Genomic DNA, 22,955 nt, shown 5'->3' with positions numbered 1-22,955 from the left:
AATGATAAATGCTTAAAAAAAATGATATTATTCATGGCAGCAAAACCATGAAAGTTCACATAGCAAAGAGGAAGGAGCCTCTCCATCTTAAACCAACTGTGAGAATGATCTGTGCAGCTACAGAAACAGCTACACACATGGTTTCACTAAATGCACGTACAGTAGCTTATAAGTCATATTAGACATGGTCAGCATGTATTAAAGCATGACGCAATTTCTTCAACTCGCTGTGTGAAACCACCTGAGCTTCTTGCCTTAAAGTGACTACTTCTACGGTCTGATGCCGGGGGATGAAACAACTGCTTATCAGGCTTTGGAGCAGAGCGGCTTGAGGCAGGCTTGTTGTGACAATAGCTGTCTTTCTCAGTAAGGAACACCCAAGGTGGGAGAGTGGCGGCTCCTGCCTCTCTGCCATAATCTCTCACAGGGAGGAAATCCCTGCCTGAATTCTCATTAATTGGCCATCACTGCGCAGAGAGACAGGTTAGCTGCTCGGTGGCAAAACCTCCCCGCTGCTGGTTTGAACCCTGGTAATTGACGAAAGAAGAATGTTCGGCTTGAGATACACAATCTGAGGGTGGAAAGCATAATGTATAGTGGTATTGAATTGTTCAGCAAGACATGGCAAGGCAAGGAAAATACTGTCACACACTGACTAAACTTTTTAAACACAACTTAATGAATTAAATTTGTTAATGAACCCTGGCGGACTTGAAAATGTGGGGGTCTACTCTTCTGCCTTTTGCACAACAGGAGATTAATGATCTAATTAATGTGTGTAATCTCACCCGCTTTTGTACACGGAAAAACACCACATACACATCTTTTGATCATGCATCAACCTTGTGTGTGATGAACAGGCTCGTGGCCAATTTTTTGTAATAAATTCTTTCGTTGAGAGGTCAAACAAACAGCTTCGCTCATGATTGTGGCCCCCGATATATTTACCTATTTAACCGTCCGCCCAGAACACACTGTAATAAGACACATTTATGGATCCAGAGCGTGGCACGTCACAACCTTGGATTTACTGCTTTTTGAGGCATGTGCATTTCATTACAGATGAATCGCAACACCTGGCATTATTCACATTGAACAAAAACCCTGCTCGCCTCATGTTGGAAGACAAACGTGGTGAGTTTCCACTACAAGGTTGACATTGGTGCTGTCAGCGTTTGCTATGTAAATGTGAGTGACATAAATATACTTTGGCCTTCAGAGGCATGTCAAAATCCGAATATTTAATAATTCAACCCAAAAATGACTATAATCAGCATTTGCACTTTGCTTATAGATTTCTACATAGTTCAGGTCGTGCACACTTTCAAACTTGTAGAAGTAAAATGCTGGTGTATTTCTCCTGTATCCATGGAATGTGTAATGTTTTCGTCGTATCCTCCTTTGAACTCAGAAAATCCCAACCTGTGCTCCAGACAAATGAAAGATGCCTTTCGCCATTTTTATTGGTTTGATTATAGTCAATAGATTCGGTGGATTGCAGGATTGCATCAAATAACATGTGTCGGTATTTCTTTGTTGGAGTGGAATGCCCAAGTGGATTAAAGCAGATGTTTTGAGAAGAAATGCTAAGACCTGTTATTCAACTTTTTTATTTGATTTGAAACAGGTTCAGTTGGACCGGTTTTATTTGCTTTTGCTTTTGGAGACATTACATTGATGAGAAGTGCAGCAAAGTGAGATGTTAACTGAAATTTTGTTATGTTACATTTTCTGCGAGAAAGAAAAAAAACTAAAAATCCAGCCAGTGATGAATTATGACAACGAGAGAGAAGATGTTTGAGTTAAATGAAGTGAGACATATGAATGCATTGTTATTCAAAGAGGCTACCAGCGAAAAAGTGGAAAGAGTAGTTGAATATGAATCTCACTGGACAGAATATCAATTCGCATTCGCACATATTGTTTATATTAAAGCTGCTATAATGAATATGTTCATGTTAACAATGGATCAAAAGACTATGCTTTTTAGGTGATAAGGGGAATTACCACCTAAAATTGCAGCTCCTTTAATCTCTATGGAGAATGTTTCAACTCATTTAATGTTACATAATGTGAACACAGTGGAACACTTAGTGGGTAAGGGACTGGAAATTTCCCTCAGGAGTTTACTGAAGAGAGAACACAGATGAAATGACAGCTAATGGAGGTTTGATTTAGCTACAGTTTCCTTTGAACCGCTGTATTTAAAGATGGACAACATGGCTGCTCTGCCAAAGTGAAGCCAAAGCGTCTCGATCGACACCTGGTGGCTGGCTGCAGCATAGGTCATATAACCCAACCCCTCCGTGTTGATGGTTGGGACAACTAATAAGTCAAAGTACACGTTAAATAATTTTTTCTCAGAGACGGTTTCTGTCATTGTAGGTAGCTCTTACCTCGAGTAACTTTGGTTTACAATAGTTAAATGATGATATAAAAACAAAGTGAAACATCATGTTTTGCAGCTCAGACTGACTCACGATTGGTCAAGCGTTTCTATCGACAAGACCTCTCTACCGCAGCTCCATCCCCCGATCGCTACTGCGCAGACTATCACTCCAAATGTTAAGATTGCAACACTCATGATAGTTTGGCTTCATTTCTGGATAGCGGGAGGAAGTGGAGACGCGTCGTCCATCTTTAAATACAGTCTGTGGCTTGGCATGTCAGTATATGGTATTATAATACATCCGTCTCTCAGTTACAGCTTGTTTCCTGCTGACCACAAAAAAAACGTTTTGGTCTAAAGATTATCGACCTACATTTAAATATCAATAAAGGTTACTTTTCCAAATATTTTCAAAGCAAATGTTTTCATTGGTATGTGAATACTTACCTGTCACAGTCCACAGCGAGCCATTTGAGACATCTGTGTTTTACACTTGCTACAGCTTACTTTGCGGTTTTCTACTCATGCATTGGCTCTGTGAGAGTATACCAGTGTTTTATGATTCCTGCAGAAACTATCACATATGTCATATTCCCACAATTTTTGGACAATTTATTGTTTGTGGTTTGGAGAGGTTGTTGATTGTCTCTCCTCTGCAGAGCTTTTGGTGATGAAAAGGCTCTTTATCTATTTATCACACACTTGGACCTCAGGCTCTTCGGTTCACTTTTGCCACATGATGGCTGGATCCGTTTCAGCACAGCCGCCCTCGGTTTCCTCGCTGAAAACGCTCCCTTCCTGAACACCTGTGTATGTAATTCTTCGTCCACATTCACCACGGCTCCAGATGGATGTGACCGAAACGGGCCAGATGTTCCCATCCAAATAACGCTGACAGTTTTTAATTTGAATGGGAAGTGAATCATGATGGAGCTATTAGTTTAGATATGGGCACGATCAAATGTAATAAAAGTTAATGCTACATTTAGGTTTTCTGTGTTCTATATTGCCAAGTTGTTTTTTTTTAGCTTTTCTCAGTGGAAGTAGAATTCATAATCCAGGACAGACTGATGACAGCATAAAAAGTATTTCTCATCACGGATTCGATAATACAGTTGTATTCAGGAAATCAACAATAAAGCGGTTGTCCCAGGTTTTAAGGTCACCTCTGGGGAACATCTGGAAGTTTTGCTGCTTTGAGGAGATGGTCCACCCAGGCACAGATGCAACTGTAAGACTATTCTGTACTGTGAAAAGCTTGGCTGGAGTCTTGGGTGAGAGCTAACACAGAGCAATGACCCTGGATCCAATGAACCTTGCTGAATAATGACACAACTGCAAGGGGCACAAGAGGCCTGGGAGGAGAGAAGACAAAAAACAAAAACAAAGGAGAAACATCTGGTTTGGAACATCCTTCATTGGGAAGGATGGAAAAAAAATCATTAGGACAAATAATTAGGATGCAAACACGCATTAAAAGGAAGATTTTGGCCTCGCACTGCATTAGAGTAAAAGACAAAGAAGTTCTAAAAGAGTTAGGAAATTGGCTCTGCCCCGAAAACATTAAAGTAACTGCAAGCAATTTGACAAAGCCATTAAAACAGCGTCTTAGCTTAGTCGACCGTGTGAAGAAGTTAGCAGGGCAGACAGTAATCACCAACTTTGCAAGGTCTACTTCTGCAGTTTTTCCAAATAGAGATAAAACTGCAAAGCACTGTATATCGCAAACAGATGTTTTGGCCTGGACCCTTAATATCCAACAGAACTGAATTGGACTTTTTGGTAAAATATCTCTGCTTACATTTGGATTCATAATGTAAAAGAGAATATAACTATACTTGTAACTGTACTTGACTATATTTTTATGAAGATCTCTGTTTACTCTGCATTCCTCGCTTGCTCCATCATCAGCGAATATGACTGGGCCTCACACAGACTCTTCAAATATAACTGGCAAACCATCAGAGCACTCAATCAGCATGATGGACTGCAAATGTTTGTTGCATAAACTTGTTTATTCAGAGTTTTCTTTTCTTGTTATCTCGAGAAAGTCTGCATCAATCATTGACAGCAGGGAGAAACAGAGCCGAGACTCAAAAAGAGGATTTTTCATTTCGAGCTGGCTCGTTTGAAAAGGATCACGAGAGACTTGTGGAGCCGGAGGTGTGGTAATCGTCACTCTGTTGGTGGTCTGGACATCTACCCTGAGTGTGATGGTCATAGGTCGCACACTTGGGGACATAACAAACATCCCTCTCATCGAGTATCACAGCATTTCATTCAAGTTTAAGGGAAAAGAAAAGCGGTGGGAAAGACATTAGAGAGAGAGCGCCCTCTGCTAAAGCCCTCGTTTCAAAGCTCATCCAAACTGACAGAGGAGGAAAGGACCGGAGGAGACGCTCAGTCTCGATCACGTCCAACAATCTGTTACGAGTCCCATAGATATGACCAGAAACACCGGGACAGGATAAATTAACTGTTGGACTTTTGTCCTTTTGTGAGATTTGTTGTTAAAATAGTTTAATAGTTATTTTGTTGTTAAAAGGTCTAATAAGGACAAAGTAGTAGTGGTTACACTGTCAATAAGGAGGGCGATTTAGTTTTAGTCCGTTAAGTTGCAGAGGCGACCTATTTAAACAGTCGGTGCTCCATCACTCCTGCTTGGTCGTCTTCCATGATGCTGCTGAGCTAGCTAATTAAGCTAATTTGCTAAGGACTAGCATGCTAACCTGCTAACCGTCCATTGGCAGGCTTGGGTCGAGCTAGCACCATCAGCTAGCTATTAGCTGGCCGTCTGAACCAAACTCCATTTTGAGTTTCGTAAGGGCTTCCTGCTGCTTCCCCCCAACAAGGTAACTTCATGCCAGTAGTGCTAAGTAATAAAATGCTAGCAGTACGACAATTTAATGTTTTAGCTCTGTCTAGTTGGTGTTTACATTCTTGGTTAGCCACATTAGAGAGCTAGGCTGCTAACACTGCTGTTCATCATCGCCCAGCTGACAGTTCCTGCTTTTATACTTTATTGCTGCCACACTGATGTTTGTGTTGTGTTGTTGTACTCAGTTGGTTCAGTTATTTCCCACTTGTGGCCTCACTCTTTGCCAGTTTTGTTATTGGCTCACACAGGAACATAAACATGATTATTGTCTTGCATATGGTTATTTCTCTTTGGACAATGGCCTCATGGGAGACTGCGTGTCCTTTAATGAAACAAGTGATATCCACATATTCTACACACATGATGCATCACTGAAGTAATCTCAACACATGCAAATACATAAAAGTGGATGTGTGATCAAATTGTTTTCTTAATTTGCATGTGTTGGGACATTTTGCAGTGCGTTTCTGTATTTGCATGAGTTGTGACTTTTTGCATGTGTTTTCTTAATTTGCGATGCGTTTTCTCTCCCGGCCACCGTAGTCTTTCTTATTATTCATGTCAAAATCATTATTAAGTTAATTTCCTTGGAAGAATAAGTCCGTATAATTATCTGCTGTGGAGTTCACATGTCGTTCCTGTATGATTACTGGGTGTAGATTTATTTTAGTTCAGTAGATGTTTTGCTAAGTAACACAAAGGCTGGTGCCCAGTCTGCACATGGAATCTGCTCACCAGATAGCAGGCTATATATTTTCTTATATACCACAGCATCCACCTGTGCATCCTGTGACGTAGCCAAGTTATGCGGTTTAGTGACGCTTAATACCATTATCAATATCACTCCACAGTTTCTGCTGTACCGAGATTGTGGCATAGAGCCTCAGGGTCAGAGCCTAAGATGCCAAATATCAACTCTTTTAAATCTGCTCCACAAGAGCTGGTTTACTTCCATTCGTCCAACGAACAGCAAGAATAGTTCCCCCCACTAATTTCCCACGATGACAACTTGAATTTGTTGCACAGGCTTCTGGGACCAAAATTAAACAGGCACAGTGTTATGAAATGATAAATAGTGGGATCTTTGGCTAAATGTGTGTCTCAAAAAGCCTGTGGAGTTTCCCCAGCAGCAATATTTATCCACTTTCCTGTCAGTCACTGTATTCTGATACATGCGCAGACTAGGATAAAGGAAGCTTTGATAATATTTATGAATTCTGAGGAAATTGAAGTTGGTTGGAGGCTCTCAGTGAAGCGGAACCAGCCAGATGGACCGTCCAACTCCAACCAAAGTATGCAAATGATTTGCAGTCACTTTTGTTTTTCCCCTGACGGATTGACTTGATTTCAGCGAGGAGGACATAGTCAAAGCTGCTGGCATTTTGACTCTTTCAGTGTAATTAATTACGTGTTTTTCCAGTGGTATTTAGGTCAGTTCGTCTGGATCTGTAGGTTTTGGGGAGGAAGGTTTAGGGATTGCCAGAAAACTGTGGCATTACTGCAGACAGGTGTTTTCTCCCCTCTCCTTTTTTCTTGTTTAAAATTTGGGCAACTTCTCTGTTTTTGAGACAAACCAGATTTAGCTAATACCATCACTATAGAAATGTCCTTTACTATTGCTCTCATTTAATGTTTTAAACCCAAATTACAACTGTGTATTTATAAGTGTTGTCTGCCCTCTGGTGTAGAGAATGTGTATAACAAAATTTCAGTACATACACGTACTGTATTTCAATCTGTCTCCAATTTAAATTGCACAGTTGTGTTTGACGCACGGTTTTAATAGATCTTTAATAGACATCGCAATTTCATCGTCTTTGCTCGATTTGTTCTATAAACTCAGTAAGAGTGATTGTCATTGGTGGTTGGGTGAGGATGCAGAGCTTGCACCACACTCACTAGTAACAAACCCTGTGTAAGAACCCTTTGATTTGAGTAGATTCTTTTAAATCTGACAGACGCATGTTGCAGACTAGTCGCAGAAAATGAGAACTGTGTGAGTTTTCTGTTTTGAGTTGCAGCAAGACACGTTTGAAGAAATTGTCCTCGTCTCTGTGCGACTGTACTCTTTGCGCATGCTGACATTGTGATGATGCAGATTCTGAAATTATATTGTGCAGTTCTAGCTTTTAAACCCATGATATCGGTGTCGCTTTGTCCCCAGGTTATATTTCATCCCACAGTGTCTCCATTTAATTTGTTCGACGGTCTTTCAATTAATTCACCAGATTAAATCATCTCCAACACAAACCTTTTAATTCAGCTTGTGTCTGATTGGTTAATATCCCATGTTTCTGACAAACTTTCAACAGCAGGATAGGAAATAATAATTGCATGGTCTCACTCAACTTCATTCCCAAAACAAACATCAAGAAAAAAAAACCTGATCAGTTTCCCCCCCCTTTTTTTACTTTGATCACTTTTAATGTCTTTATACATCTGTTGTCTGTGTGAAACTTACACTTGAAGTCTGCATTCATCCCATCTGATATGTTTCTATTGATGTCTACAGCGACTGAGGCCATATTAATATTGCAACTACGTGTTTTTCCCAGTAGAGGGTAGTGCTGTTTCATTGACTGTACCTTTTACCTTGCTCGCAGTGTTGGACACATCTGAATTATGGGGCAGACACAGAGTGAGTGTCAGTTAAGACATGTATTTTATAAACTATAATATTTAGTTCACATCTTTTCAGTCCTGTGAGTTACACAATCTTTTATTTAATTTACTCTTTTGTTCAGATTAAGCCTCAAGTTCGACCTGTATCGTTGATTAAAAGTCCAAAACACTTGACCCTAAGGTGCACGTCTGAAGTTATGTCATTAACATCCGCTGGTGTCTGCTAACACCTACTGGTAGTTGGCAACTTAAATTGTGCAGAAGACCTTCAAACGTACAAGGGACATTCTCCATCTTGTTCTATATTCTAAAATCCAAATAGAACACAGGACTCAGTTTTTCATACCTTTGAATTCACTATTTAATTTTGTACATCTGGTCACAGAAAAGAAACAATCAAGACCTGCCGACATCACTCACTCACCCGCTCACTCACTCACTTGTGCTATTTTCTATCTTTGATTCATCTCTGCTTTTATAACTTAGAAAATAATTTAAATATAAAAACATTGATGATTTTTTTTATTTCCTTTCATGGGCACTTGAAACTCCAACGAAGGGGCTGGCAGACACATCGGTTTGTGTTTTTCTGTGTGTGTGTGTGTGTTTTTTTACAGAAGTAGAATGGAGGTCAGTTGTTCAGAGTGTTGAGTAATTGTCCCAGAGGAAAGAGTCATTGCGCAGCACTTTAGCCAGTTCCTCGTTGAACGGCGTGTAAAAGTCCCGCAGGATCTCTTTCGTGATGGGCAGCATGGGTCCCAGGTTTTTGTCGGCCGGCTTCCTGGTGTTTGACGCTGGACTTCGCGTGATCTCCGACTCTATTTCTTTTGTCAGTGGCCCTGTAAAACACATAAAAACACTTCACATCCCCGTCCTCCTTGGCCACTTCAGATTTTTCCGCACCACTAAACAAATGGAGGAAAATACAGCAAAGGACACTTGAAATGTCAACATGTATCAGCGGTGATCTTAGCAGTGGAGGTGATGCTCTGGGAGGTGATCGCACCTCTGCAGCTCTTTGAGGAGCCGAGTCAGAGCTGTGGGGCAATTAAACTGTGGGATGAACCAGTATGACCGAACTAAAGGGGGTCAGAGACTATGGGGCAAAACTGTTTTTGACACTGGCCTGTCAGTAAACGGCAATTTACAGTGTACCCTAAGGACACATTGGCACCACTGATACTGAATGGAAGGTGTTTTCAGAACTTTATCTGAAGAATATTTAGTTTACTTTTCTAAGATAGAGTACTGCACATGGTTTAAATCAACAGAATTTGTACAATGCAGTACCTGTGATACTCCACACTGATGGAGAAATAAAACCATGGCTCAATTTCCCAGCTGAAAGTAGAAATGACACAAAGCAACTGAGATTTCAACCTTTTAAAATCTGTCAGTGCTAAACTGTTTGGAGATTGAGTTTAGTCAGTTTCCGTTTGTGTCCGACAGTGACATGCACTCAATATGACATATCCCTTTTTGTATTATACTGATCAGTCCCCAGAAGAAACGGGTACGGTCGTGGTCATGTTGTCATTTACTCACCCAGGTTCAGGAAGTCAAAGACTTTGTGCATTGTGTATTTGCGATTGGAGGCGTGGTCTTCCAGCCTCAGGACCAGAATCTGTTCCCTGCTGAAGACGGTCAGCCAGTCCAGTAGATACAAAATGTACAGGCCAATTCGCAATCTGACCTGCGCACACAACACAAAATAATTAATGAGAGCCATCATATCTGACGTTGAAAAATGTACTTCTAGATTCCCCCTCTGACCAGTGGTTGCAGAACAGTAGGCGGAAACAAAATGCCTTGTTATTGAAAATTGGGGAAACTGAAAGGCCTTCCAGAATAAATGATTACGTGTAACTTTAGCTTTCTTAAATCAATTTGGTTCAACAAACAATCGCGCTGTCACGCTGGAGTTTTATTCATCTTTTCTCTCCAGACTCTAATCTGAGCTCTGAAACTTTTATCGAGAAGCCACAGGCGCGAGAGCCTGCTGCGAGGGCAGCTGTAATGCCTTTCACATGGTCTAATAACTCTGAGAAGATATTAGTGGAGGGACAATAAGGCCGGCGGCAGAGGGTAGGGCATGCGCCCACAGGGCCGTAAAGCTCGTCAGTGGCAGTTGGAGAGGAGGACCTCATTTTAATACAAGGCAGCCTGGAGGGGGAGCCAAAAGAGGATGGGCCAGACTCTTCCTCCCCTTCCCTGCACTGTGGGAAAAGCTGGCCAGGGGCCCTACACTGGGGCCCTACTGTCACTAAGACTCGCTCTGTGTTGTGAGTAGAGAGTAAGCTGGTAAACTAGCTTTTCTCATACAAAGAGGCTGTAGACGTTCAAAAGTGTTGCCAATCCCTTTTCGTAAAGTCGCTCCCTGCAAGCTTTATCATGTGTTAATGAAGTGTGGATTTCACTCCATCTGTCTTTTTTCCCCCCCACTCCTTTTCAACTTCTTTCTTCCCACCAGTTAAATGTGCTGGTTGCTAAAGGCCATTTTTGTGTTCAGGGACTGTGAGACAGAAGTAGGAAGCGGGGGCACACTCACTGGCATGGCATTGTTGAGAGTAATGTTGTACACACAGGAGCGCATTGTGTACTCTGTAAGGCACCCCTCGAACAACTGCAGTGATTCTGACACCTTCTCGTGGAAATCCTCTGCAGACTTATTGGTAATACCAAAGTAAAGGTAGTCAGAGTATAACCTGCAAGACAAGAGAGATGGTCCATAAACAAACTTGAACATTGTTTAAATAATATCCATTTTCAGACATGAACTCCTGAAACTGTCCGTACAATTGCGTCCGGACAGTTTCCAGAGTTTGCCTTCAACTCATGATAAACATAGCAGGAAATAGTCAAGGTCAGACTGGTTAACAACAGCAGGAAAATGTTCGGGAACAATCAGGTGAGGGGTTTGGGCCTACAGAAGATGCAGAAGGCAGGACATGGCATAAATTCTGCTGCGGAAATCATATGGTTGAGTTTACAGCTCATCGACAGAGTCGCCGAAAGATCTTGAATATCAGCGTCTTTCCAAGTTCTAATCTTTGTCCTCATATTTTACGTGTATGACTCCTCTTTTAGATATTTGTATTCTTTTGGGGGATTTTTCAGTTTTGCATCCATCACAGGTTAGAAACACCATCAAAAGGGCCACTTGCTTGATGGGAATTGTCTGGACATTTTCCTAATGTATTCTCACATGAACCCACTCTGACATTTTCCGAACATCTTACTTCAGGGCTGGTGGGATAAGTTCTAGAAACTGTCCCAAGCAGCTGACTCAAACATTTGCGTTCTCACATACTTCAGGTAAACTTCAGGGAAATGTCCGGTGTTCAGCGCATGACTGAAAGCAGCTGATGAAACTTCACAGCAGTTGAATGTGTTGAGGCTAATAATTATTATTATTTTCAGCCTTATTATATATGAAGGCGAATAATAACGACTTAATATAACAGATGGTGGTTTTACACTGGCACAGATCACTATAGTTTACAGCAAGATGCAACTGTGACTGCAGTGTTGACAGTTTAGAAGAAACCTCCAGTAGAACAAAGACATAAAATATTGGAGAAAGCACAAATGAGCTGCTGCAGTCACTCCAAGTAAAAAACTGATATCTATCTATCTATCTATCTATATCTATAATAAAAAACAGTGATATTTTTATCCTGACTATAATGAGCCCTGTGTTTAGACGGAGTCAGATTTTACTGAACTTTTCTTCACTTGACTGCTAATCTCAGCTCTAGTGATTCAGTAGAGTCAGTGTCTGGTGCCTCATATAATAAAAGAAAAAGCCAAACTATTTGCACGTATTATCTTATTTATATCAGCCTGTATTGAAAATGAATTTTGCTTGTGACACACGAAACACAAAAGCTGTTACAGTTCAGTACGAGATGTCAGACAGCGCCCGTGCCGAGGAGATGCCAAGGTTGTAAACAAGTCGCGCATAATAAAAATTCATTTCCCAAAGAATTGCTTCAGGGACAGGTTTAACAGGCTGTGATTTGACAGACAAAGGCAATTATAGAGAGCATGTTCAGACATTCTCTTAAGTAAAAATCTAAATTAACAGCATAAAGTAATCCCAGTTTGGCTCGCAGGTATTCAGCACTAAACTCTCCACACGTCCGATAACGGCGTCATTATGAAACTTATGTGACAGCCTCACTGAGTAAGAGGAAACACATCTGGGATAAAAAAAAAGAAAAAAAAAGGTGACATTGTGTGTGTCTGATATTTTAAGATGGGTATGTGGGTGGGAGGCAGTGAAACCGAGGACTCCCACCTTTCCACCGGGTCCCTGAGCATAACGATGAAGCGGCCATCAGGCTGCAGGGCGTGAATAAAGTCCTGGACGAGGAAAGGAGGCTCTCCCTCTGTGGTGTTGTCATAGAAATACACCCAGGCGTTGTTGTCCCACATGGTGGATGCGCTGGCTTCTCCTGCAAAATACACCCACAGTAGTTCAAATAAACGATCTGCTATTAACGTGCGATGCAATGGGCAACTTTTGTCATTTTTCAATATCAAATGTTCAAATGTTTCTTGTTCAAAATGTTCCACTTCATCATACGTCCTTGTGAATTGACACTTGTATTTTATAGTAAACAAGATTCTCATGTGACATTGAAAGTACAGAACATGTAAATTGCTAATTATGCTACAAACTCCTTGAAGCATGCAAGAAAACGTTTTTACCATGCAAGTTGTGCAAGCTTTGATATTCACCGAAAGTTTTGTATTATTATTATTATGTCTTTTCATCAAGTTTTTATTCATTCTTAAAAAAGTGTCAATACAAACCTTACTGTAATTAGCTGTGTGTGGAATTTTGTGTCAACTCCTTTCTATAATTGCCACTGAATCGAGGGTTTAACTATCACACACGCAGCATGTTCCCAACACACACGCAACAAGTCATTACAAAAATAAAGATTCTTGAACCGGTGCACAAACATAAAAGAGACAGTTGTTACACCTCCAGCTGTGAGGAAAAATAAAGGGAATAACTGTGCACACAGTAACTGTACTGGTGCTCCTAACAAGTCAGAAGACAGTTTCTCAAACCGTTTCAGTGCAGAAACCTAATCAGGCTGAGCTGAGAAATGATATCCAGGATTCATTAGGCTGCCTGTGCCTTCATTATCCTCTTATCTGTGAAGTGAAGCTGTGATGCATTTGGAGGGAACACATCGCAGGCGTTATCTGCCTCTTTTTCTTCCTTGGAGAAAGGGATGATAGCCAGGACCTATTTTCTGCGATGACATCTGCTAATGCCGTTATGCCTAAAACGATACAGTGCGATCAAGTCTATTTAAAGGTCTCCACTTTATGTCCATTAAAGGGGTTTATTTTGCTCCATGGGGAGAGGCCTTAATAGGACAAACAAATGGAGGAGCCAGGCCTGCATGCCTCTGGTGTTTCTCAGCGGCTTGGTCTTGGCCGGTGGCTTGAGGAGAGTCAGAAGCCCACGATTCTGGCCACAGGCCTGCACCTTGCTGCGCTCTCCCAGGGCATGGTGTGAATACTGAGCAGGACTCTGGCACACTCCTCCCTAACAAGGATTATTTATTTAAAGAGGGAAACAAAACAGGGCGGCATGCTAAGCTGCGCTCAATACACCAACTCAGTCCAGTGTGAAAAGGCTATTGTTGAAAAGTTTTTCTTTGCAGCCGAGCAGTCCTTTCAGATGGTGTTTGGACATTGGGGATAAGACAGAGACAGATGAAAGCACGAGGGGCTGGAGGCAGGATATGCAGATCGAGGAAGGAGGTTTGTGGAAAAAGAAAATCTACAGCCCGCGCAGATATTATTGCTGTCCTGGCACAAAAAAAAAACAATGATTCTTTTCCACGGCACTTCAGTGAAGTGGCTAAGTGAAGCAGAAAGAAGTCCAGTATTATTAAGCTGTGAGACTCCTCTTTAGGGCTGAGTCACCGGCTTGCTTAAAAATCACCGTCACCCTCTGGAGCAAGCTGCTACAGAGCAGCCCTCTGCTCCAGCCCCGCTACCTGCTGCTTTAATAGCAGCTTTGTAATATTGGAGCCGAGATTACAAGCGAAGTCCCAGGCAAGTGTCGGGTCACCCGGAGCCAAACGCGATTGGCTGCAGCCTGATGGGGCCACAGGGTACTGTCAGTCCACGTTCCACACACAGATCACAGCGCCGATACATGACCTGAGTATCAAATATGATTCTGCAGGGAGGGGAGGGCCAAGCTGCTCTCTGACATGATGTGACACTTTGACAAAACAGGAAGTCAGAATCTGTGCTGAACAGGAAACGTCTGTGCGACTGAAGCTGCTGGGAGATGTGACTGGAAAGACGAGACAGTGTTTTACATGCTATCATTTGTATCTTGTTCCCTTAGCTTCCCTCAACATGCACTTCTTTAGATAACAGATCAGAGGGGCTTTGTGAGGATAGAAAATAGTTTGACTTTTAAGTGAAGCTTTGCTGGCTCAGTGTGAAACATTGTTTGACATCAAATGCCTGGGTTACGGTTAATCTTTAAAACAAAAGTCATGAAGGACATATTTTAAATAGAGTTAAAAATGGGGTCATGCGTAGATTGTGTTCAGTGCAAACAGGAGTGTTTACCAATTTGTGTTAACTCCCTCGCTGTTACAGAAAATTCTGCCAGGTACCGACTGGCAAGCAGAAACCGATGCTGTCAGGTAAATGGGTTAAATCGGTCAACTCTGTCGTGGGGAGGTGACGCACGTTCAGCACTATTGGCTACAGTAAATGCCAATCAATATCCGCGACAATCCCTCCCTAGCTTTGTGTTTTTTCATGATGCTGTTTGCAGGAGCGTCTCGAGGGAATTTAAAATGCCTCAGGCAAAAAGGATCTGGAGGGCCACAGTTAACCAAAACAAAAAACCCTGCAAAATTATGAACAAAGTGCAAACATAGAAATTATAGTAAAGTAGTAAAGTTTAAGTGCAAACCACCACCACGCATTTAAACGTTCTAGTCTTCAACCAAACCTCTACAATTATGAGGCGTGTAACTACAGCTTGTGGCGAGGGGTCTCACGAGGGGGGGGTCCAGCCATGCTGTAGTTGCCTCTTGTACAATCCTATCAGAATTTGATTGTCGTTGCTGTGGACTAATGTAATCAGCCATTCTCAAAAGGTCCCGTCTCAGCTCAAGGCCCCCAGGCAATGGCTTAATTTGCCCACCCCTGTTACAACGCCTCCTGCAGTCAGCTAGAGAGAAGACTTTGGAGTTGTTGAATTTCAGAAGCACTCATGATTGTGTAGTGGTGTGAACAGGTGAATGTCGTGAAAGAGTGGAGTTCTGAGTTGGGCTCCGAGATACAAAATACATTCTAAAATCTGTTAATTTCAGCCAATAACGATCCATTTAAATATGTCTGAATCGGCCTTCATACAGATCTTTAGAATTGGCTGATGTCCAACTGAAAGGAACATTACCACCAGATAAGGGCTGCACACATGAATACAGTGTCTCAAACCAAATGACACACACACACACACACACACACACAGACAGACAGACAGACAGACAGACAATCCAATGGACTGACTGCCTCTTTGCTTACCTATGATAATGTTAGGGTGGCTGGGGCTTCCACTGCCTTTTGCTGTGAGGTTGCCCTGGATTTGATAAGCAGACTGATCGAACAAGTCCAGGTAGTCTTCCACCGGGTATCCATCCTGGAAGCCCTTGCTGAGACGACTGATACCTGGTGGGGGGGAGAAGACAGGGATGGTAGATACACTTCGTTGGGCACACGCATCTCGAGCGAATATTTACATTTGTTGTTAGTTAGTTATCACCTGCCTGCCCCCTCCCCTTCATATGAGTCTGTAAGGAACGCCCTTAAGGATTTTGTGTTGTCGTGATTCCAGAATATTCTAATAACATCCAATTTCAGATCAGTTTCAAATTCAGCCTTGAACGCTGTCTCCGCTCAGCTTTAAGTGTTTTCCAATTAAAGGCCAATGTCTAGTTAATGTTTTTAAAGTAAACTAGCAAATGTGTTTTCCCTCCGAGCTGCTGTGGACGACGATATAATTGCAATTATGCGATTGTGGAGATTCCGTGTAGGATTTGGGAGCATCCATGCAGCGTAATGAGGCAGCTCAGGCGTCTGTAACTTTCAGTGATGCTTTGATGGTGTCTCAGTAAAGCACCTTTCTCTAGTTAGCAGGAAAAGACGATTAGAAGACTCTCGCAAACTCTCTAAATAGTCAGCCTGCAGCATTATTCATCCAGTACATTCACAGCCGCATGAGGTGTCTTGATTCCGGTGTGTCTTGCTTCAGGGCTTTTTCTCCCCATTTTTCTATCTCTGTGCTTTTTGATATGATTGAAGTGTCATGTACTTTTCAAATAGTCCGTGTTTCTCGATGGGTGCTATACAACTGCAGACACATCTGCTTAAGATTCAAACTGTTCCTCTAAGAAAGTTATGCAGCGTGGATAGCATCAAATCGCCTTTTCACAACTGCGGCTAAGTGGAGAGACTCGAGGGGGGAATGGAATAAACAACTACAAAACCATTTGAATTTAGAGTGTTCTCAAAAGGATGTCTTAAGAGAAACGTGCTGATTACCAGCGCGTAGCCCTGAGTGCAACACCGGAGGGGAATGAAAGAGAGTGACAGCGCAGATGAAAGCAAGGGAGGAGGTTGGTGACAATAACTGAGAGGGATCCCTATGTCCTTGGGATACGGCTGCATTTTCTGCTACGCAACATCACAAGGCTGCGGAAAACACCAGCATGAGGCGGCCAAATGAAGACAAACAACTCCCCCACTACCCGCAGCTTCAGGAGGTTGAAATAATCATCAACTGAAACCAAACAGCACATATAATGAGTATTGCATGCAGGCTGATCAATCCACCAAAAAGGTATGCGAGTCTCAGCGGGATTAGGGGCATAGTTAGTCAGCAGCTGGACCAACTTCAAAAAGGAGCACGTTGGCTGGAACAGTTAAGCCGTCTTTGATATTTTGCAGCGAGAATTTGGATGAAATTTTCAAACAAATGTGGCCAATGCTGCATGTAACACCCTCAACAAGTATTACGCCAACCCTGCGTGAAATTATTAAAATTGAGTCATTTTTAGACAGATGGCTCTTGGCGAAACGACATGTATGAATCAGTCATTGCTGAGCAGAAGAATAGCACTCATCCTTAGCGAGAAATCAACATGAAAACTGAGTCCCTGATGCTGCGCTGATGTGATGCTGTGGCTGCTCATCTTAAAAAAGGAGAATTATGAGATTATCTGCACACATATGAACACATCTTCCAAATCACTATAAACTCATTATCTAATCTGTTTTTTTTGTTTTCATACGCCGAGCTGACTTTGAACAGAGCCATCAGGCAGATCGGTGCTCGACAGTTTAATTGCCGCTCCCTATACTTCCTCTACAAATACAGACACATTAGCGACACACAAACACACTGATGCCTGCCTCTTTAGCTGCTGAAGGCTCTCCATTATTCATGAGTCTTAATGGTTGTTTCAGTTTAACAAAAAAACAATGTAGGTATATTGTGAGTCTTTGTGGATTTAAATCTGGATGCTAATCATCAACTACATTTTATTTTGAAAATATTTAAGATCTAAAGGGGAGAACAGAATCACTATTCTCTCTTTTTTTTGTGTGTCTTTAGGAAAAGTCCCCAAACACACTAAAGAAGCAAGGCAGCAAAGTGTATGCAAGTTAAGTGAGGGTCAGATGTGTAATGAAGAGGCTTTTCAGTTCATTCTTGGCTAATAGAGTCTTACTCCCAGATCTCGCCTGGTTTTTAAATCCCATCTGTGGTGGCATGGGGGGTTGCTTTAACAGCACAGATGCACATGGTGAAGGAAACGCATTCAAACATTCAGACGACACGTGACCAGATGTCAAGCGGCTCCTATCTCCCATTGCACAGTTGGAGGGTTAATCTCTTTGTTTGAAGAAGTGACATATTGCCAACTGTTCAAAGACTGAAAATGAAAACCAATAGTGTGAGCGAGAACTGTGGAGGTAGGATGCGTGTGTCTAAAAAAAAAAAAAAAACTGAACAGAAACGAAGCAGTGATTAACAGATAGCGTTTAAACTCTGGCAAATATTTCCACAAAATACAGATAAGAATCATGAAAACATGCCTCTGAGAAATTGTAAAATATGCAGCAGCTCCCTCTTAAAATGCTCGGCTGTCAAATTAAATAAATGATAGCTCTGTTAATCTTTTAAATGAGAGTATCAAATCCCTGGTGTGCTAAGGGTAGAGAAAGGAAGCTGTAAATTGAGGCTAGAACCAGGAGCTGACGGAAGCAAGGTTTGTGTTTTCGAGATGTGACGCAAGGAATGACATTAATGTTTGCTAAGGAAGCACAGGAAACATCGAAACCCACACATGTAGGTTCAAGGCATGTGAGCAGGAGGCTGCGTCTTTCACGTGTTGCAACCACACAGTCAAATCTATGTCACACAAGATGCTGAAGTCAGTTCCTCCTTCGCACTTAGTCCTAGTTCAGCCCTCAATGGGCCATCACCGCATGAGCTCAACCGTCTATGTATCAGGATGGGAAAGTTGGTAATTGCGTAAAAAAAGCACAGAGGAGGGGTAGAGAGAAAAAAGATGACTATGTGTTCACAGTGTTGCATGGAGGCAGCTATAATGATTGTAAATACACAACTTAGAGCTGTAAATTTGGGGCTAACAACTCTCAGGTAGGAAAACAGCTTAAGTTTATTGTCATGCTCAGCACAAGTTGGCTCTTGAATATGCATTACTTGGTTGATTGCTTTGGGAGATTGAACTGCGTGCACTAGAGCCATTTAATCCATGTCACATTTCCAGCTAGGTTTCACATTATAAAAGTACAGATTTTTGTACAAAAAAAAGTACCAACAATTTGTACTTTTTTTTTGTACAAAAATCTGTTTTCCAATGTGAACTTGTCAGTCAATACTATGAGGACTTTCTACCCAATTAACTGCTAAAACATATAAAAAAGGATGTTTTTAACTGCCAAGATCCACACATCTTAACAATATGATGACAGTAAAAATACTGAGATAAATATAATTATGCTTGTGAAAGAGACAGGTCTGCCTTTGAGGATGACACCCCCCCCTTTTCTGAAGCTCACTGAGGTATGGCTCTGCCAAAATGATATACTGCAGAGAGTCACACTTCCAATGCCCTGGGGCTCTCATTATTGTTAATCAGCCTGGAGGCCGCTTCTACAGCAAATTATGGTTTCTTTTTACTCACCAAACCTCTTGCGGGTCCACCAGTGCGGCTCTTTGAAAGTGGTGAACCTGACGTCCGGCCGCAGCTTCAGTCTGTCGTACAGGTCTGTCGTGCCACATTTTGGTTGGCCTATGATATAGAAATAAGGAAGGCACCGCATGCGGTAGAGTTTCCCGTCATGGTGAATCAAGTGCTCTCGGAAAGTGTTCCTCAAGAACTGAAATTCAGTCCGGAAGCGCCTTGAGTAGCGCCCGTACATATTTTTCTTGTATGGGTCTGAAGTAATATTCCCAGTGTATTCCTCATACCAGCAGGGGTTCTTGACACCAGGCTGGAATTGGCGGGGGATAACAGAAAACATCTGTAACGGAAAACAAAGGCAAGTCAAGCTGCTGAATCGACATACTTCACAAAAATAAACACTGATTACACACAATTCCCGTTAGTCGTTGCTAAGATACATTAAATTAAGTGGCTTGTGTGTTGCACGCAACATTTGTGTGTTAAGTTCACATTAAGCACAAGTTCATGTCGGGGGAACAGTCTCTAGAGGCACAGTAAAGTGGTTCTAGGTGTCACTTTCACAAGTAAGGACACTTACACAACCGTATGTTGTGTAGTCAGACAACTTTTAGAAATTGACTTGTGTTGTGTTGGTTCTGAAAACTAAGGAATAGTTAAACATTTGTATTTGCTGTTGGAACTGGGGCCATTTCTGTACACAGAAGGTGATAAGACAATTAAGCATAATTTTGATGTTTAAAATGTAATCACTTGCATTCAGTGTTGGTCTGAAGACATGAGCATACACTTGTGACTTTTGTATTAAAGCTCTGTCTGGACTGAACCAAAGCCATTTTCCCTTCCTCCTTGTTTTGGGGGCTTCTTGGGTCCATTCTGGTTTTCTCTGCCCTAAAAAAAGAGCTTAACATCCTTCACTGCTCAACCTGTATGGATGTATACACCGTCAACACGCAAAACATTGTAGTGTAGTCGTTTAATTTCTAATCCAAAGTGCTTGACCCAAGAGAAACGATAGAGAACAAACCTGTCCTTGTACTTTGTAATAGCAGCGTAGACAAAATTGCCACTCAGTAGAGTTCAGACCTCCGCCAACGCAAAACCACATTTAAATTCACTACATCCAGAGATTCATTTGGATCTGCATCAAGTTGGTAACACTCAGAAATATCTGATATTTATTTTTTTCAAATCAAGATAAGAGTAATTATTTGCAGAGAAGTCAAAGAACATTAAATAACACATCTCGCAATCTTAAAGAAAGGGGGAAATAATCTTGGATTGCCACCTGACCCATAAATCCTTCCAGCAGGTTTCATAGTTATCCACCCATTAGTCATTTTCATTCAACCTGGATGAAAACATGACTGGCTGAGGTAAGTGAACACGTATGCAGGGCGCACTGGGGGAGTAAAGCTGACTCATCCACAGGTGTAGAACACATTTCAAAGTGTGTTTTGACGATTAAAAACACAACAAAAGGCCTGTGTTACTCAGACCTGCTCGCTGCCTGCGAGAGACACGACTGAGGACAATTAATGTCAGACCCCTTCTCAGACGTGGTATTGATTGTCCCGCGGTCACACTCTCCTATTCATCAGCTTGTTCAATAAGAAATTAGTTATGTCGAGAGTAGCTCTGGCACAGGCCATTATCATTAGGGTTAACAATTAATTGAACCAGGCTCTGAGGTGAGACGGACGCTGGCAGAAACCCACAGGGCTCCAGTGTTTGAAGACTGTGGGATGACTTTGAGCTTTAAATCCCTTCTGAAGGAAAAAAAGAAAAGGAGGGAGAGACGTATATGCAATTATCTGATTTTATACCTTTTTTTTTTTTTCCAGAGCAGCTTTATCTTTTTTATAAATTAAATTAGAAAGTGCAGCCAGTGGGGGATTTCACCAGTGCGGCTCTGTTGGACCTTGTGTAGCCGGCACGTGGGCATGAATACTGATTGGGATCACCTTTTCCTCGGGAGCATTTCATTACCCAGAAAGACACGTGCGCGATTGTCAATTAAAAGAGAGATCGCTATCACGCTGGTGTTATGATGTAAAAGACAACGTTTGCACTGAAACAACGGAGGTATTCATCCCACGATTAACCCGATAAGATGTATTAAATGGAGGAATATGATGGTGTGTTTGGGCTTTACTCACATGTGGCTCACTGTTAACCAGCACTTTAAAGTCCGGAACCTTTCGACTGCTGTGAAACGTCACCTTGGATGTGATGGACTTGACCACTAGTTTGATGTGTGCATCGTCCTTGACCGAGGAGACATTGAACGCAAAGGGTCCCGGGCTGACCAGGCTGCTGAAGTGGAAGGGGGACGGGGTGAGGAGGAGGCCCTTCTTGTCCCCCGTCAGGATGTACGAGGCCATGATGAGGAACGTGGCGGCCAGGCCGAACACGAAGCTGTACAGGCGGATCCTGCTGAAGCAGCCCAGCGTGCTCCACCGCCTGGGCAGTTCCCGTTTGACCTCCATGATCGCGAACAGGTTCACGGGCGTGTCGTCCACCTGCAGGAGCAACGGCCTCTTGCGGTAGTCGTCCACCGCCGAGCCCAGCAGGCTGTACTTGTAGTCCACGTGCGTCATCGTAGCGGCGAATCCCAGGTGTCACTCGCTCAGACTCTCAGGGGTGGGGTGGGGGGGCGTTGTAAAAGCAGGAGCCAGCCAGACGTGAGGGTTTCAGATGGGGCCAACAGTTTAAGTCCATGATGGGTTGTGGCGAACATCCCACCTCATCCACTCACACCTCCCTGTTGAGAAGAAAAGCAGAAATAAGAGAGATGACCGGCTGTCCACCCACTGTTTTCACACATGCTCTTATGAGACAGCTTCATCACTTCCCAGTGAAGTTGCTGCAATAGACTCGTAGTCACATCCTGTTTAACTGCTGACTGGCATTTAGTAATCAGTTCATTTGGGAACTTGAGTTTTTTTTTTTTTCATTTCCATTGTACATCAGGAGCTTGTCATCACTTACCCCCGAGTCTCTGATGACAAAATAAAGCTGCTTTTAGAAAATGGGTGTTAGCAGAGAAAAGCAGTGACTGTCTGCTTTGAATATTGATGTCTTGCGAATGGGAAGTTAACAAGTCATCACTGGAAATGATAACTCACTTCAGAACGTCACCATTTCTTGACAGTCTTTTCCGGTATCATTATTATTGTGACTAAACCTGAGGTGAAAAAAAAAAAATCCCATTAACATGCGAGTTTAAATTCATTCCACTGACTTCCTCTCATACGTTCTGTTTTAATCAGACAGCACAGCGACACCCTTCCCAACCTCACAGTCCATCTTCCCATCCTCCCTGTGCATCGGAGTCACAATATGGAGGAAGCGATAAGAACCAGGGACGCATTCAGCCTAGCAACTACGAGGCTGCGTGTCAGACTCTACTGGGGAGAAACATGAACATAAGAGATACCCGGTCCGGACCCCGAGAAGGGATTATATTATCAGAAAATGGTATTCCTCACTGTGAAGTCAACAGTCGCCCACAGATAAAAGAAGGGCGGATGTCTAAAGGGTGAGCGAATTGGGGATCTTTAATGATAATGCTCCTGCAGCGGTAATGTCTAGTTTTATCCTTGAGGTTTTCTTTGTATCTGGAGGTGAGCCAATATGGTGGCGGTGAATAGAATACAGCATAATGACAAAAAGCCAGCAGAGCCGAGGGTCTGGGGCAAGATGAGTGGGATGTTTGCCGATTTGACTGAAGCCACTGGTAATGTTTCACACCTGCACACTTTAAAACTGCATGGATACAGCCAGGAGTTTGACG

General features: G+C 42.4%; 1 protein-coding gene across 1 annotated transcript in view; it reads right to left on the bottom strand.

The window, feature by feature from the left end:
• Positions 1-8,394: 8,394 nt before the first annotated feature.
• LOC118100984 (carbohydrate sulfotransferase 15) overlaps positions 8,395-22,955 on the bottom strand; it is a 33,794-nt gene continuing 19,233 nt past the window's right edge. The window contains exons 2-8 of the mRNA XM_035146556.2: positions 21,319-21,923; positions 19,160-19,499; positions 15,474-15,617; positions 12,190-12,346; positions 10,438-10,594; positions 9,435-9,582; positions 8,395-8,728 (exon numbers count right to left, since the gene is read on the bottom strand). Of these exons, the coding sequence (XP_035002447.1) occupies positions 8,529-8,728; positions 9,435-9,582; positions 10,438-10,594; positions 12,190-12,346; positions 15,474-15,617; positions 19,160-19,499; positions 21,319-21,759 (1,587 nt within the window). The 5' untranslated portion in view covers positions 21,760-21,923 and the 3' untranslated portion in view covers positions 8,395-8,528. The remainder of the gene's footprint in view (positions 8,729-9,434; positions 9,583-10,437; positions 10,595-12,189; positions 12,347-15,473; positions 15,618-19,159; positions 19,500-21,318; positions 21,924-22,955) is intronic.

The sequence above is a fragment of the Hippoglossus stenolepis genome, chromosome 21, assembly GCF_022539355.2.
Source record: "Hippoglossus stenolepis isolate QCI-W04-F060 chromosome 21, HSTE1.2, whole genome shotgun sequence".
In the NCBI taxonomy this organism is placed as follows: Eukaryota; Metazoa; Chordata; class Actinopteri; order Pleuronectiformes; family Pleuronectidae; genus Hippoglossus; species Hippoglossus stenolepis.
The sequence above is the reverse complement of the archived record's forward strand: the minus strand, read 5'-3'. Positions and strand labels throughout refer to the sequence as shown.